At 31.7% G+C, this 14,810-nt stretch overlaps 1 protein-coding gene across 24 annotated transcripts in view; it reads left to right on the top strand.

The window, feature by feature from the left end:
* LOC117112874 (CLIP-associating protein 1-like) overlaps positions 1-14,112 on the top strand; it is a 94,333-nt gene extending 80,221 nt beyond the window's left edge. For 22 of the 24 annotated variants that reach the window (XM_033256074.1, XM_033256067.1, XM_033256076.1 and 19 more), the window contains 12 exons: positions 908-986; positions 1,202-1,345; positions 1,737-1,823; positions 3,371-3,430; positions 5,961-6,389; positions 8,175-8,241; positions 8,726-8,792; positions 8,920-9,046; positions 9,447-9,575; positions 9,874-10,080; positions 10,309-10,425; positions 10,924-14,112. In XM_033256074.1, the coding sequence (XP_033111965.1) occupies positions 908-986; positions 1,202-1,345; positions 1,737-1,823; positions 3,371-3,430; positions 5,961-6,389; positions 8,175-8,241; positions 8,726-8,792; positions 8,920-9,046; positions 9,447-9,575; positions 9,874-10,080; positions 10,309-10,425; positions 10,924-11,013 (1,603 nt within the window). In that variant the 3' untranslated portion in view covers positions 11,014-14,112. The remainder of the gene's footprint in view (positions 1-907; positions 987-1,201; positions 1,346-1,736; positions 1,824-3,370; positions 3,431-5,960; positions 6,390-8,174; positions 8,242-8,725; positions 8,793-8,919; positions 9,047-9,446; positions 9,576-9,873; positions 10,081-10,308; positions 10,426-10,923) is intronic. The other 2 variants (XM_033256075.1, XM_033256071.1) reach the window with 2 other exon arrangements.
* The last annotated feature ends 698 nt before the right edge of the window (positions 14,113-14,810 follow it).

Raw genomic sequence — 14,810 nt, 5'->3', positions numbered from 1 at the left:
ACGATAACAGTAGCTGTCCAGTTTAAACTGTTGTATGCCCATATATAGTGATGATGTGCCTACATATTGTCATAATGTGATGTCATCATGAACATATTTGGGCATATCACTTGTTTTTGTCAAAATGTGTTAGTCTGGACAGGGCTAAAGATGAGGGAAGGGAATATGATGCTGCATACCAACAAAGGCCTCGTTCATCCACTAGAAAGTTGTGGAGCACAATAAAAATTCACTTCACAGCTGACACCCCCCTCTGTTAACACTCAGACCCCCACTTCCATGCCCCTCCATATCTCCCCACCTCCTCATCCATGTTAATGCTCCTAGATGCGGCACCAGTCAATAGCAGTCATGATTTCAATGACAATGCTAACAATGACATAATGTTATGATATCTTTTCATATAAGATTCACATGATTATCAATAATGATCGTTTCATTACCTTAAATTGTAATACATTGGCTTATTAATATTTATTTGAGTTCTGTATATATACTCGTAGTTAAGAATAACAAGTTTTTTTGGTTTGCTTTGTGTTTATAGTGAAAATGTGTTGAAGAATAACACCCGAAACATGTTTACCATTAAATCTTTAGTTCTTTTCTTAATTTACGTCCGTTTGGGTCTAAGAAGGAGTTAAGTTTACTTGGGAAGATATCCTTACGTTTCATCAAAGCTTAACAGGATTATAATTTTTTTACATAATAAATGTATGTTAGATATTTGCTGTCAGGAGATCCTGGTAACATCAATGTTTTTGTTGTTTCGTGCAATCCAGCCAATCAGCCATACTGTTTTTTTTTCTGTTTAAACTGGTGAAATGAATGATATGATATGATGACAATGTTAATAATGACATAATAATGATGTTATAATAGTATTCTCCAAATTTCTTTTTTTTTTCAGCGAATCATTTCCTTATGACGAGCAGTTTCGTATTTTAACCAAATTCATTGTAGATCAAACACAGACACCAAATGCCAAGGTACTTAAACAATACAAAATGAAGTTTAAATTCTTGTTATTATAACTCAATATTTTTATTTGAATTTAATGAAATTATTATATAATGCATCTTCAATAGGCGTACATTATATTGTTTATAGGTGTCAGTAATGCAAATTTCATAACTGTTTTTAAAAAATATTATCAATATTCTAATTCTAGTGTGTATGAAATTTTACCTTTTGCGCTTATTAGGTCAAGGTATCAATGCTGTGTTACATGGAGAACTTGACTAGGCTGATGGATCCGTCTGAATTTGCTAACTCCAGTGAGACTAGACTCGCCGTGTCCCGCATCATAAGCTGGACCAGTGAAGCTAAGAGTGCTGATGTTAGAAAGGTAAGTTTAAGGCCATTTATATCCACTTATGAATTTAATATCAAATTTATATAAAAATAAATCTGGAATTTATTGAGGCAAGAGCATTTCACCTAGATCATATTTAGCCTGTTTCACCAGCTGACAATCTGTGTATCTATCTATAAACTAAATTTAGTTGAATGAACCATTTAACAAATTATATAACAAATTAATATTTAAACCATATTAAGGAAAACAAGAAATACCTAAACCACAAAATATAATGCTGTTTTTTTTTTGTTTTTTTTTCTTCTAATGGAATGAACAAATCATAATGCTTAACAAATATTGTATTATATTTTCTGGGAATATTAACTGGAACCAGTATATTTATGTGATTCAATTTTGATGTTGCTTGTTTTTCCTCTAGGCTTCACAAGCGGTTCTTATTGCATTGTTTGAGCTGAACACACCAGAGTTCAGTTCCATGTTATCAGTACTGCCTAAAACATTCCAAGTAAGTCAGCTAATAAAACTCACTGAATGGTGGTTTGTTTTTTTGCAACCCCACTTCTTCCCTTACTTTTTGCAAGTTTTGTTCTTAAACCAGATAGAAAAGTTTTTTTTTTTCTCAATGGGTTTAGGGAGTGGCTTTTGAAAGAAAAAGTTAACAGGCTCTCTCATTCAGAAGTGATGTCTACAAATTGCTAACTTGTGGTCTAGAACGGTTCATCTTTATATACCCTGTCATGCTAACCATACTATCTTGAACATTGATGTTGATTTCAACATTCTGTGAATCGGGAACCTCAGATTGTTTGTGGAGTTGCTAAGTCATGCATAACTAATAGAAAACAAGGTCATTGGCAAGGCCATTATTATGTCGAATAGCTATTGCTCGCCAGTCATAAAGTATGGTGATATATAAAGCTTTTTTTTTTTTTATAAATAATTTGCCAAATATTGTAATTAGCGTGCCTTGCTTAGTAAGCTGGTGGAGGAATTGGGTCAGATTATGCGTTGCGTCGTACAAAGACATCTTGTACCAAACCTGTGATTTTGTTTCACATTCTAGATTGAATGACGATACAGATTGTGCAAGCAGCTCCTAATTACCATAACTACTAAAGAATTCTAATAAAACATTAATTTTCAAACCTTCAGAATAAACTATCATGTTATAAAAACTTTACACATTTTTTAACTTCGTTCAGTGACAGACCGAATAATCAACTTGAAAATTGTTATTATGCAATAAAAGATGCAATTGCAATAAATTTAACAGTTACATATTTTTATAAGTGTAAGCATCATGCTATTAAGTAATATTTGACTCTATCATGGTTTGCTTGAATTGAGCCATGCAGTTATTTTTTTGAATTTGTTGCCTCTTTCCTTCTTTCAGTTGATTCACTCTGCTTTTTTAAACCCTCTAAATTTTTAATTTTTAATTCAATCCTTAATTTTACTTTATGCATTAAATCTTGTACTCAATGTTCATCTTGTAGTACTTCCATATTGCTATTTTTAAATTAGAATTTTTTTTTTCATTTCATTCATTATTTTTTATAAATTTAGTTAATTTCATCTCATGATGATCTTACCAGTCTTGTGTAGCGCCTTCACACTTTCAATTTGTAGAATCCATTTAAAGATAGTTGAATTCACTGCTTAAGAAATGTTCAACTGAATCAATAACAGAAGGGGAAGACAGAAGACGGTAGCCATTTCAAATTAGCAGATCTTTTGGTATCTAAATTTAATGATTCATACTAAAAAATTTTTATCACATTCCAACTGAAGTAATTTTATAATGAAAAAAAATACACTGTTGAAAAAATATTTATGTGACTATATCTAAGGCAATGTAAAACATATATTAAACTAAATATAGTAAGTTTATATATATTTACTTATTTATCCGCGTAATATTTTCATCTGGACATCTCTCTTGTGCTATTTTTAGATGCTTTATTAGTTTTTTTTTTTAAATGGGAAAATGAGGTCGGTATTTTGCTTGTGCACCGACTTAGCTTGTTATTCTTTGTCTCTGTCCCGTTCTAGGAAGGTGTTACCAAGCTATTGCGTAATTACGTGCGTAGTACCACCACACACGGGAATGAGGTAATATAAACCGGCCAATCAAAAAACGGAAATAAACCAACCTAGACAAAAATGTGCAGTGCACATTTTGTCACCATGTAATTTCTTTACTCTTTTTGTTTGTGCTCCATATATTCAAATTAAATTTATTTATTTGTTTTCTATTTGAATATTTTATGCATATTAATTTTTTTTTTTTCAATAATTTGTTGCCTTCCTTTTCATCTATCTTGTTTTTTTATTTATGCTTTTCTTTGTGTGGCTTTATTTGCATTCCATGTAGATATTAGGCTTAGCTGCTGGTGGATTTTTGCTGCATGCTTTTCTTCGCACGTCTTCGTCTCATTAGCATATTGCCTCATTAGCATATTATCACTACCTTGAATAATCATACATGTGTGCTCATTAATATTTTTTGTAGTAATAAACAGCAGTGTTAAATACAAGATAGACATAATATTTTGTGTGATTTTAAATATCAACCTAAAATATTCTAAGAGTAATTTCAATAAATTTAATAATAAACTAATAATATCATAGAAACCATAGACCTTTTCATGGTTGCGCTGCATTGTAACTACATATTGCTATAGTTAAACATGATTGCCATGGTTACACATATAGTAACCATAAGCATGTGATTATTTTTCATTTTTCATGTATGGGCATGCTGGGTAATGTCTTATATAACCTACTACCTAAGGCCTGTCTCTTATACACAGATATATATATATAAATATATTTATTTATATATATATATATTTGTGTTTATATATATTTTGAATATTAGTTATATATTTTTGGTATCCTGAATCTGATTGTAGCAAGACAATCGGTTATAGACAGATGTACCAAACATGATACTTCCCTGACGTAGGATTGTCAATTAGCCAACATGTCTTCCAACTGTTGGCTATTATTACTTCTCTATATATGTATATTAGTGTCTGTTCAAGTATTAATGAGTTTAGTGAATATTAATTCCTTAATAATTTTTAATGAATTTTAGTGAATATATAATAAATATTTTAGTTGTAATGTTTTTTGTTCATAATGGATAGTATTAGTTTGTATTATCTATTTTCTTTGATTTAAATATAAGGCCAAAAAAAGTTTGTGTCACCCAAGCACAAATGGCCCTAACCCTAGAAAGTTTAGGTTTGGTTATTTTTGTAACAAGAAAGAGTAAAAAATACTTGATATCAAAATGAAACAGTCACTTTTCAAGGTTTCATTAGCAAATTTAAATCTCTGTCCATACTATAAAATTTTATGTGACAAATTTGTGTAATGTGCCCATACATGGGCAAGATGATGTCATAATGCACTCAAATATGGGCATGTCACAGATATTTGTCACATACAATTTGATGGGGTGGACAAAGCGTGATACATTAACTAAAATTAGTAAATAAAAATCTAAACCAACTTACCCTAGTTTTCCAATGTCACTGTAATTGGGGCAAAACTGCAATTTTCTTGGCCTTTTATTGCAATGATTTATTCAAGCTTACATAATATATTTTCAAAAATTCACACATTTCTATACAAAATCCATGAAACTATTAACAGTTTATAGACAAGAAATATTCTGCTGTGAGTGTTTGATAGGTCTATAGAGGGTGCTTGTCAAGTATTATCTTACTAACCAACCAGTATGCTTCTGTATTAAATATTGGAAGGATTTAAGTGAATACTAACATAGTAGTTATATGTAAACCTTCTGAGTAGAACAACAGATAACATGTGTGTTAATCTAGAAAACACTTGTGGTAAACTTTAAACATTTTTTAAGTGAGCATTGTTTTCTTACTATCTTTGATATTAACCTTGGTGTGATTGTAAAAATGGGTATTCAACATTGATTGAATATAAAGTGTGCATAAATACTAATTATATGTAATTATTGAAACATTGCATTTTACTGGAAATTTAGTTAATTACAACATTATACAGTTTCATGAACATTTTATTGCCAAAAAATTCATCCATAATTATTAAAATTTATTATTTTTATGTTATCATTATCAACAACATTTATTTTTATCATGATCATGATTGTATAATTATTTTTAAATAAATATTTATTATTGCTATTGCTGTACTATTATTATTATTATTATTATTAATATTATTGTCATAATTTTTTATTCATTTGTATTTATTGTTGTTAATTACTTTACAAATTGCAATTTTCCTGTAAAGTAAATTAAATAAATATATATATGATGTTAGTAGAAGTAATTATCAATGATTGATTTGCCAAATGGATGTGTTTATATTCCCTCTTGGTTTCCTTTCACCACCATGCTCTTAAAATAAGTGCACTGCTTTTTGTTGCTCTCATGGCCTTCCATATGCCTTGAAAATTTGTAATTAACTGTCATATATGCAATCCCTTTTTCTTATTTGAAAGAAACGATCGTCTGTACTGTATATTATATATTTCTTCTTTGCCATAATGGAAAAGAACTTTTCCTACTTGGTTTAAGCTTGTGAAAATATGGAGTTTTACTATTACTGTAAATTGTGTCACTGGTTTATTTTGTAGAAAATGGCAGAGGAAGCAAGAAGGTCATCTCCAAGGTCAACTTTACAAAGGTCACCACGCTCGGTCGAATCGTCACCACGATATAGTTCATCAACGTCATCGAATCATCATTACGATGACATTGATAACAACATGAACTCAGAAGAAGTATACAAATCCCTTCAAAAAACAACAGCTGAAATTCAGAACTACACGTTTAGCAGCCGAGGCGACATGGATAGTGGTTATCTTCGCAACGGCCGAATGAACGGCAGTGAGGTAGCCAAAAGCCCCCTTCTCACGCCCGAAATACAGATTGATAGTACGGAGGGAAACTACAGGTTTTTTAACGCGATCACATCTGTTGACGATGAGGTTTTTCTGACGACCACTCGACACAATTACTCTCGTCCCGAAAGCCCTCTTATCTTTTCAAATTATCCAATACAAGTTAGTGCAATTAAAAAAACAGTAAATCTGAAATTGTTATTAACAAAATTATAAATTAACTATTAACCACATCACCATTATTTAAAGCAGTATTAACATTTTTATTTTGGCTTAAATATATTACAATACTGCTAATAGATGCACCAACTCATTACATTTGTTCTCTAATACTTTGATATACTTTTACTTTTATACTTTTTATTGAAGAGGGAATATTTTATATTTCTCATCTTAACTAACATTGGTTTATTTATTTCCAGTAACTTGATAGCTATTTCCCTCCGCACTCATCATTTAAAGGTTTTAATATCTCATATTTTCATGTCAAACTTTTGAGTTATTTAATTAATTTTTTAAGAGGAATACTTAAAATTCCTTAGCTTTACAAGTTCAGTAATTGCCATTTAGCTGTTAAAGTCACTATCAACAATATCAAGTTTTATGTGGTAATATCTGTGATTGATCCATATATAGGCGTGATGATAAAGCTCACTGAGCTAAACTGGTGGTAGCCACTGTGTGTGTGTGTGCACAGAACCATAGAAATCCTTTGCTATGTGGTTCAGTTTCATCCACTGTTTCCTTGTGTTTCAGCTAGTGGGCTGAAATTCAAGTATAAAGAAGCACACCATCTTTCGGATGACATTTTTTAGCCATTAGTCCTGTGTGGAATATAACCCATGTGCATGCGAACAAATGCAGTACACTCTTCAAAAAAGAGTAAGGGATTGTCACGGTGTACTGCCCCAGAACACTGGAATGTCTTTGGGGTGTTCAAGTAAATCCAAACCAATTCATCACATCTATACTGATCTTGATGATGTCATATTAGATCCATATTACTGTATGTGCAAATCACATAACACTTGATAGTGTAGACTGAACCTAAGGCCAAATAAGCAAAATCATGTTTCTTGTCTGGGTTTTTTGGAAAAAAAAGGAGGTCAAGGCCCCTCCTGTAGCATGGTTGAGGTGTAGCTTAGTTGTTAAATATGCTAGCCTCCCAATACCAGGGTCTTTGGTTTAAGTCCTATTAATGACAAATTTTGTTTTTCTCATGTCGAAAACAATTCCGCTATCTAAGCCTCATAACAAGACTTGGATTTTAGAGCATATTGTGAAAGGGATTCTACTTTGACAGTTAGTTTGCTATTTGCAATCCTTAACCCTTGTACCTAAATAACTTAAAATATTGTAAACACATTGGTATCGGGTATATTTTCAGGGTGTTGCATCCTCGTGAAAACATGAGGCAGCAGCCCAAGAAACAATGCAACAGAGGAGGAGAAACATGTTTTTTCTGTATTTGACGTTATCAAACATTTGTATTTATTTAAACTAAATTATATTAAAAACAAGTTATTATTTTGTTTCATAGTAGTAATTTACATAATTGCTATTTTGGTTTTTAAAATGTTTTATTTTTTTTTTTTTTATTAAAGTAAAATTAAAATAATTTGTATATAGTTATACAGTACATGCAAATTGTGTGATGGTTTATGAAGAAGTCTGCGTGTAATTGGTCTGTCAGATGTGATTGTATATTAAGATATTGTGATCTAGTTATTTATTGCCATCCAAAAATTTCATTTTATTAATTCATTCTAATTTTTTGGTATTTAAAATTTTATGTATTAATTTATTTTGGTTTAATTCATTAAATTATTATAATAACATTTTTTATAGCACTTATTAACAAATTAGTTATAGAACAGCATATGCCATATAATTTGATTATTATTAATTTTTTAAATTTAATTATTATATTTATGTTCTTAAATGTAGGCTTTAAGGACAAGCAGAGGTGCATTAACAGATTCAATGTTGTTTGATGAGGATGAGTTCAATTCTGGTGAGTTAAATAAACCCTTGAAAAAATCATTTAACACTTAAAAATCTCTAAATATCTGGACATTTCTAAACACATGTCAGTGTTTAAAACACCTACACTTCTCGGAATAATACCAAGACATCTCTAAGCACCTAAAATCACTTTAAAATCTGCAAGTTTGTTCATCTATCCTTTATACAATGATATGTACACCTGACTGACTCACCATATATTTTAGCTTTACACTATACTGTATGTCTAAAGTCCAACTCGGCAGCATTGTACAAGGTAGTCTGGCACAATCTATTCTACGATGAGCCTTCTTCATGAGAGTGCATTGGGTTGTAGAATATTTCTCACAATGACCTAAAACTGTCCCTGATGATAAACCATGTATGATTTGGCCATAATACTGCAGTACCTGTAAGTGATTTTGTTAACTAAAAACTAGAGGGCAGTAGTACTTAATGTCGTTTTTAACCCTTTTTCTGTTTGTCTGCCTTAGCCTTACCTGATGATGTTACAGATGCATTTGTTCCTTTATTAAAAGAGTTGTCAAACCACAATGAGCGGTAAGTAAAAAATTTGCCAACCATTATTTTTTGGCATTTTTTTTTTAATTTAAGACTTTCCAGTTGATCTTTTTATTCCTCCATTTACCATTACTGAAAATTGATTTGATTGATTTTTTTGTCACAGGTTTGAGGAGAGGAAATCTGCCATGATTCAACTGATCCGTCTAACACGTGAGAACAGCTTGACCATGTGGGATGACCACTTCAAAACAGTCCTACTTTTGATGTTGGAAACACTTGGTGACTCAGAGGTAATGTTTCAAGAAGATCCAAATCATCACTGTTATAAAAGAAATACAGGACATTTATGCCATCATATTGATCTTGATTGTTAAGCATCATTAAGATGCAGATCATCAATGCAATTACAAAGGCACAGATCATCAGTTCCTTCTCAAAGATATGGAGATTCTTACTGCCATCTCAAAGATCGAAATAATTGCCATCACAAAGACCATGATCATCATTTGTATCTCAAAGATCTGGACATTCCTACTGCCATTACGAAGATCTATATATTTGCCATCACAAAGATCCAGTTCATCATTCCCAAGAATGATGACCCACATGCATAATTTAAATATATTTTTCTGTTGAATTTTCCAAATATAATTTTTCTCTTTAATAGTCTTTTGTTTAATATTCTTTTAGGCATCGATCAGGGCTCTTGCCTTAAGAGTTCTGCGTGAGATCCTTCGTAACCAACCAGATCGTTTCAAAGACTACGTAGAACTGACTATTCTCAAGATTCTTGAAGCACATAAAGACTCACAAACAGAGGTAATAAAACATTAATTCAATTTATGCATCATATTCCATATTTCTGTCTTGATGTTCAACCATCCATATCTTCTACTTTAATTTGCATCATAAGCAATCCTATTTCTTGTTTTAAGGTATATCATTGACCATTTTATGTCCTGGACTATTTATGTATCAATAAAATGAAATCATCAGTCATTAGTACTTTTAAAGTTTATATAGTTACCCAATAGGACATCAACAAATTTGCTACTGGAAAGGCCACCATGTAACAGAACGAATAAAGAGATCTTTTAAATTAACGTTTTTCTTGAAGGTTGTACGTGCTGCTGAAGATACGTCTGCGACCCTAGCTAACTCCATCCCGCCTGAACAGTGCGTACGGGTCCTCTGTCCAATCATCCAAACAGCTGATTATCCTATCAACCAGGCTGCCATTAAGATGCTTACAAAAGTCATTGAACTTATGGATGAAACTTATGTGCTGGATGTGTTAAGTGAGGTTGTTCCTGTTCTTCTCAAGGTAATTTTTTAAAAATATTAAATAATTTTTGTGTAGCGCATCATGCAAAAAAGCCTCTATGTGCTTAGTTACTAAGCTCTTTGGGTGGGAAATTTTTATAGTGGGAATGTATAAAAAAAAAATGTAGCCCTATAAAACTAAACCTACTCCCTTAAACAATAAACACCACTGGGTATTCGATATTCGAATAAATACAGTACGGTTGAAATTCATCTTCTTTGTTTTTAGTCGTACGACCATCAAGAGAGCAGTGTGCGTAAAGCAAGTGTTTTCTGCCTCGTTGCCATTCATTGTACAATCGGAGATGATCTCAAAGAATACCTTAAAGACCTTCCTGGGAGCAAGGTAAGTCGGTTGTTTATGTATTCATTACAAGTGCAAGAGAACTGTTTTGCTTATATGTTGAGTAACACAAGCTGTGGTGTAGTGGTTAAGGTGCTTGCCTTCTAATCTCAGGGTTATGGGTACAAATCCTATACTGAGATGTTTTCTCACAAATGAAAAGAACTCTACCTGCCAAGCCTCACAATAAGACTGAAGCCAGGCACACACTGTCAGCAAAGGGCTGTCGACATGATTCAGTAGTGGATGTGACAAAGCCTATGCTTACGATTACGAACAATTAGTATTTAACAACATTCTGTCTTGAGTGCAAAAGATAATCAATGGACACAATGTCGCATCTTCAAGCACTCATACAAAGTTGAGTTGGCTTTATTGGCCAACAGTCGACTGACTAAGTGTGTGTCTGGCTTTAGTTTAGAGTGCAATACATTAAAAAAATAAAAATGTTAGCGCATAAGTCTTTTATCTTGTTATTAATTAAGTTTTTTTTTTTTTCAGATGAAGCTTCTTAATCTTTACATTAAACGTGCTCAACAGGAAAAGCAGAACCAAGCGCCGCTTTCGCCAAGCAGCACAGGTAGTAGATAAGCACGACTTAAAGACATGCAGCTCAACTTCCAAGTGCCCCTCTCGCCAAACAGGATGAGATACACAACTTCACAAAACGCAGCTTTTGGAACCGCTAACTACGCGCACAAGCTCTGAGCGAGTGCATTTAATTGATCACCTGCCTATATTTGGAGTATGGAATGAATTTACTGTGATTCACTTATGCCCACGGCTAAAGGAACTTGTTTCATTGTTGCAGATAGTCAAGAAAATGCATTTACCTTTAGCGGAAGAGAGGCATTTCCATTTGTAGGCAATCCTTCATAGATGTTTTGTAGTTCATCGTGCGTATGTATATCATAAGGATTTCATGTGCAAATATCATATATGATATTTACAGCATGTGAAATTATCACACACAGAGACTTATGTAGAGCCTGTGGAATTTTTTAAATGTTTAAAAGGCATGTGATAAGGAACGTTTGCACATGTCTAAACACACTGAATTTTTGTGTGTGTTTTACTTATGTGAAAGCTTGATATTCTGGTTTTTTTTTTTGGTCATTACATGATCTAATTTTCGATTTTTTTTTTAACAGGTACAAATTCTGACACTTTAGTGCAATCTTTACGTAAAAACATATATTAAGGTGTGTTGCTGATGGAAGGGAAATCTCTGGCTGTTGTCATTTTTAAAGATAAATAACAGACTAATAGAATTGTAAAAAAAAAATTATGTATAGTGAGAGAGACTTAGAGCATGTAAAAGCCATGTAAATTGTATTATAGTTTGATCCACTTTTTCGGAGCATTGTAAAATACAGTAACATGATTAGTAAAAGATGGGACTCTCCGTAGTAACAATGCATTAGGTATGAATGTGTAGAAGGCACCCAAATAATATCATTTAAAAGAACACTTACACTGAACTTGACCACCTAACAGTACATATAGCCGTCAAATTACTAATTAATGTTATCTAGCCTGAAAGGACCCTTCTTTGTTGAATATAATCAATCTTTAAAATTTACAAACTTTTTTTTTTTCCCAAAAATGTTTAAGATACTGTGGCATTCAATTTTTCTATCATTCAATCATGAAAGCAGAAATAAACATGTTTTTATAATCATTCAACAATAATCCCATTGTTGCTAGCATGACTGAACAAGACTAATATGCCCATCTCTATCAGTCTTAGAGGATTTTCTCATTATCATTTATGTAAAATTTTGTCAGCATTCTCTACAACTGTAGTCTATAGTGTAATCATAATTAATGTAGATTCAAGTGTAATTATAACAAGGCAGAATATCGTAATTACAAATCAGTAGATGTTTACCAAAAATATAGAAAAGGAGGTTCGCTTTTCAAACTCGCTTGGAGTTATAATCTCTACATATTTTTTCCTATGTCTTCTGCTGTCTCAGCTCTAAAACATATGCCTTATCATATAAACTACTTATGTCTTTATAGTCAGTATGTGTTTAGTTTACCATTATTGAAGATTAAAATTCCTTTAAACAGTGACTTCACAAATATTCCATGGATATTGTTGCTTTTTTAAAATTTACTATCAATACTGTAATTTTTATATAGTAAATTCACAAAAAATAATAACATTTATGACAGGGTGTCTTTGGGAGGATTTTTTGCACTTTAAATAAATAAATAATAAATAACAAAACTCGGCAATTTTACTTTCCGGTTATAATTCCTCCTCTAATTTTTAAGGTCAAATAATAAGATGCTTTCACTTTCAAACTTTCACAAGGAATCCTGAAAAAAATCCAAACACCATTGTAATAATTTACTGTGTGTATGCTTCTTTTCTGGCTAGATATGGATTACAGTTTTACATGAATCATCGATGTATGGAAAAAATTCTTTAAGGCCCATGCCGTAAATAAGTAAATGTATGTGTGTCATGATGAAAATGACCCATCATCTTTTCAAAACTCTGAAATGAGGGACATGTTTTTGTTGACCTATTTCCATTAATACAGCAAATACGCATGTAGTTTAAAGCTGACCTAAAAAATGGCATTATGTGACATGATCAAAACACATCTGGTTAAAAAATAATCCACAACGTGATTGGTGCTTCGTTGTCCTATATTTACCAGCATAGACTAATTATATACTGTATTCAACTTTGAAAGTATATTAACGTCTGTTTCCCTGCCTGTCAACTATAGGTGGCGCCATTTTTTTCAATTATGTTTTATTATATGAATGTTTGATGTGTAATTCTTATAATTTCTATATCAACTTTGGTTTTATTTTGGGATATCATATTTCGTTGAGATTTCTTATTCCGTTGGTATTCGATATTCTGATGGGATTTGATATTCTATTGAGATTTGATATTTTGTTTACATGGAAACAGTAAATATGGTAACCGTGATCAAGATTTTTTTTATATTTTGTTGTTCTGTCATTATGTTTTGATAGTCACTCCCTGTTTTTTAATTAAATTTGGTATATTTATTTCCAGAGGTTAATTTGCTTGTGGTATGTATGAATTAAGAAGTTTATTATTAAAATTGACTGTTTGTATCCGGTGTAGATAAAACGTCAAAGAGCCAAAGACAGGATTAGTTATTATTAACAACATTTTTTAATGAAATTCCAGCTTTCAATAGTGATTATAGAACGTTGATGTTGATTATATTTTGATTACCCTAACATACTTGAAATATAACTTCTTGAATGACCTGATAAATAAACTAGATGTTCTTACAGCTTGCTGGATTTTAATATACAGTACAAATAATTATAAACAATCAAGATGATTCAACTCCAGAATAATATACATTTTAATAGTAGCATGGATCAAATTTTGTAGCAGCAATAATGATACAGAATCAGAGATACGGTGACCCACTATCATTGAGTGCCATGCTGATGGGATTCAGCGTGGTATGGTGTATTATGACAAACATGGCGTTCCATACATGATGTACCTTTGTAGCTGGCAATTATGCAGCGTATTTTATTTTGGGGGTTTTAAGCAGGAGGATTATAAATAGTTGTTAAGGCTCAATGCATGTATTATGCTCAGAATTGTTTATTGTTTAGTCTCATTATAGATAAGCTCTTTCATTTCAAATTGCCATTAAAAGATAAAATTGGAACACACTTTTTTTAATTTTCTAATTTTTTCGTTTCGAATTTTTACTTCTGATAATACTATTTGAGTGAATATGCTGGATACACTTTCAACATTGAAAATATAATACTATACTGTTTTGTCTGTAAATGATAAGTGGGAAAATTTCTTAAGTAACTAAAATGAGTTAATTACTGAATGTGTTCCCCTTAATAGGGTTTGTTAATAGAAAACCAAAAAGGAATGGGTAACAATGTGTGTCCTATCTATGATTGAGATTAAGGATAAAGCATGACAAAATACAAAAAAAAGACGGTCTAAAATGTGTTACCAACAATACTGTAAAACTGTGAATGCATCTGTCACTGCCGTAAGACAAGCAAAAGCTAGGTTTGAAAAAGATATTGCATTTAACATTAAAGCCAGTGATAAGGTATTTTAGGCCTTATTCCTATGCAAGAAGACAACAATTAAATCTGAAGTTTCATTTTATCAAATATCCCGATGGTTCTCTCTCAACTTCATGTAGCAATCTCCTATAAACAATGCTTGTAAAATGTTGTTAAATATTGTACACTCATAATCTTACTTGTTTGGATTATCAGTTCCAGGGACTGCCACTTAATAATATTTCTTTTTCACTATGATGTATTTTTTGCCATAAACTAACCGCCCAAAGGGTTTAAGGAATGTGGAGTATCAGTATCTTTCACCATGTACTTGATTA

The sequence above is a fragment of the Anneissia japonica genome, unplaced genomic scaffold, assembly GCF_011630105.1.
Source record: "Anneissia japonica isolate Jap-2015-1 unplaced genomic scaffold, ASM1163010v1 scaffold287713_len945575_cov184, whole genome shotgun sequence".
NCBI lineage: Eukaryota > Metazoa > Echinodermata > Crinoidea > Comatulida > Comatulidae > Anneissia > Anneissia japonica.
This window is presented reverse-complemented; position numbering and strand designations above follow the sequence as displayed.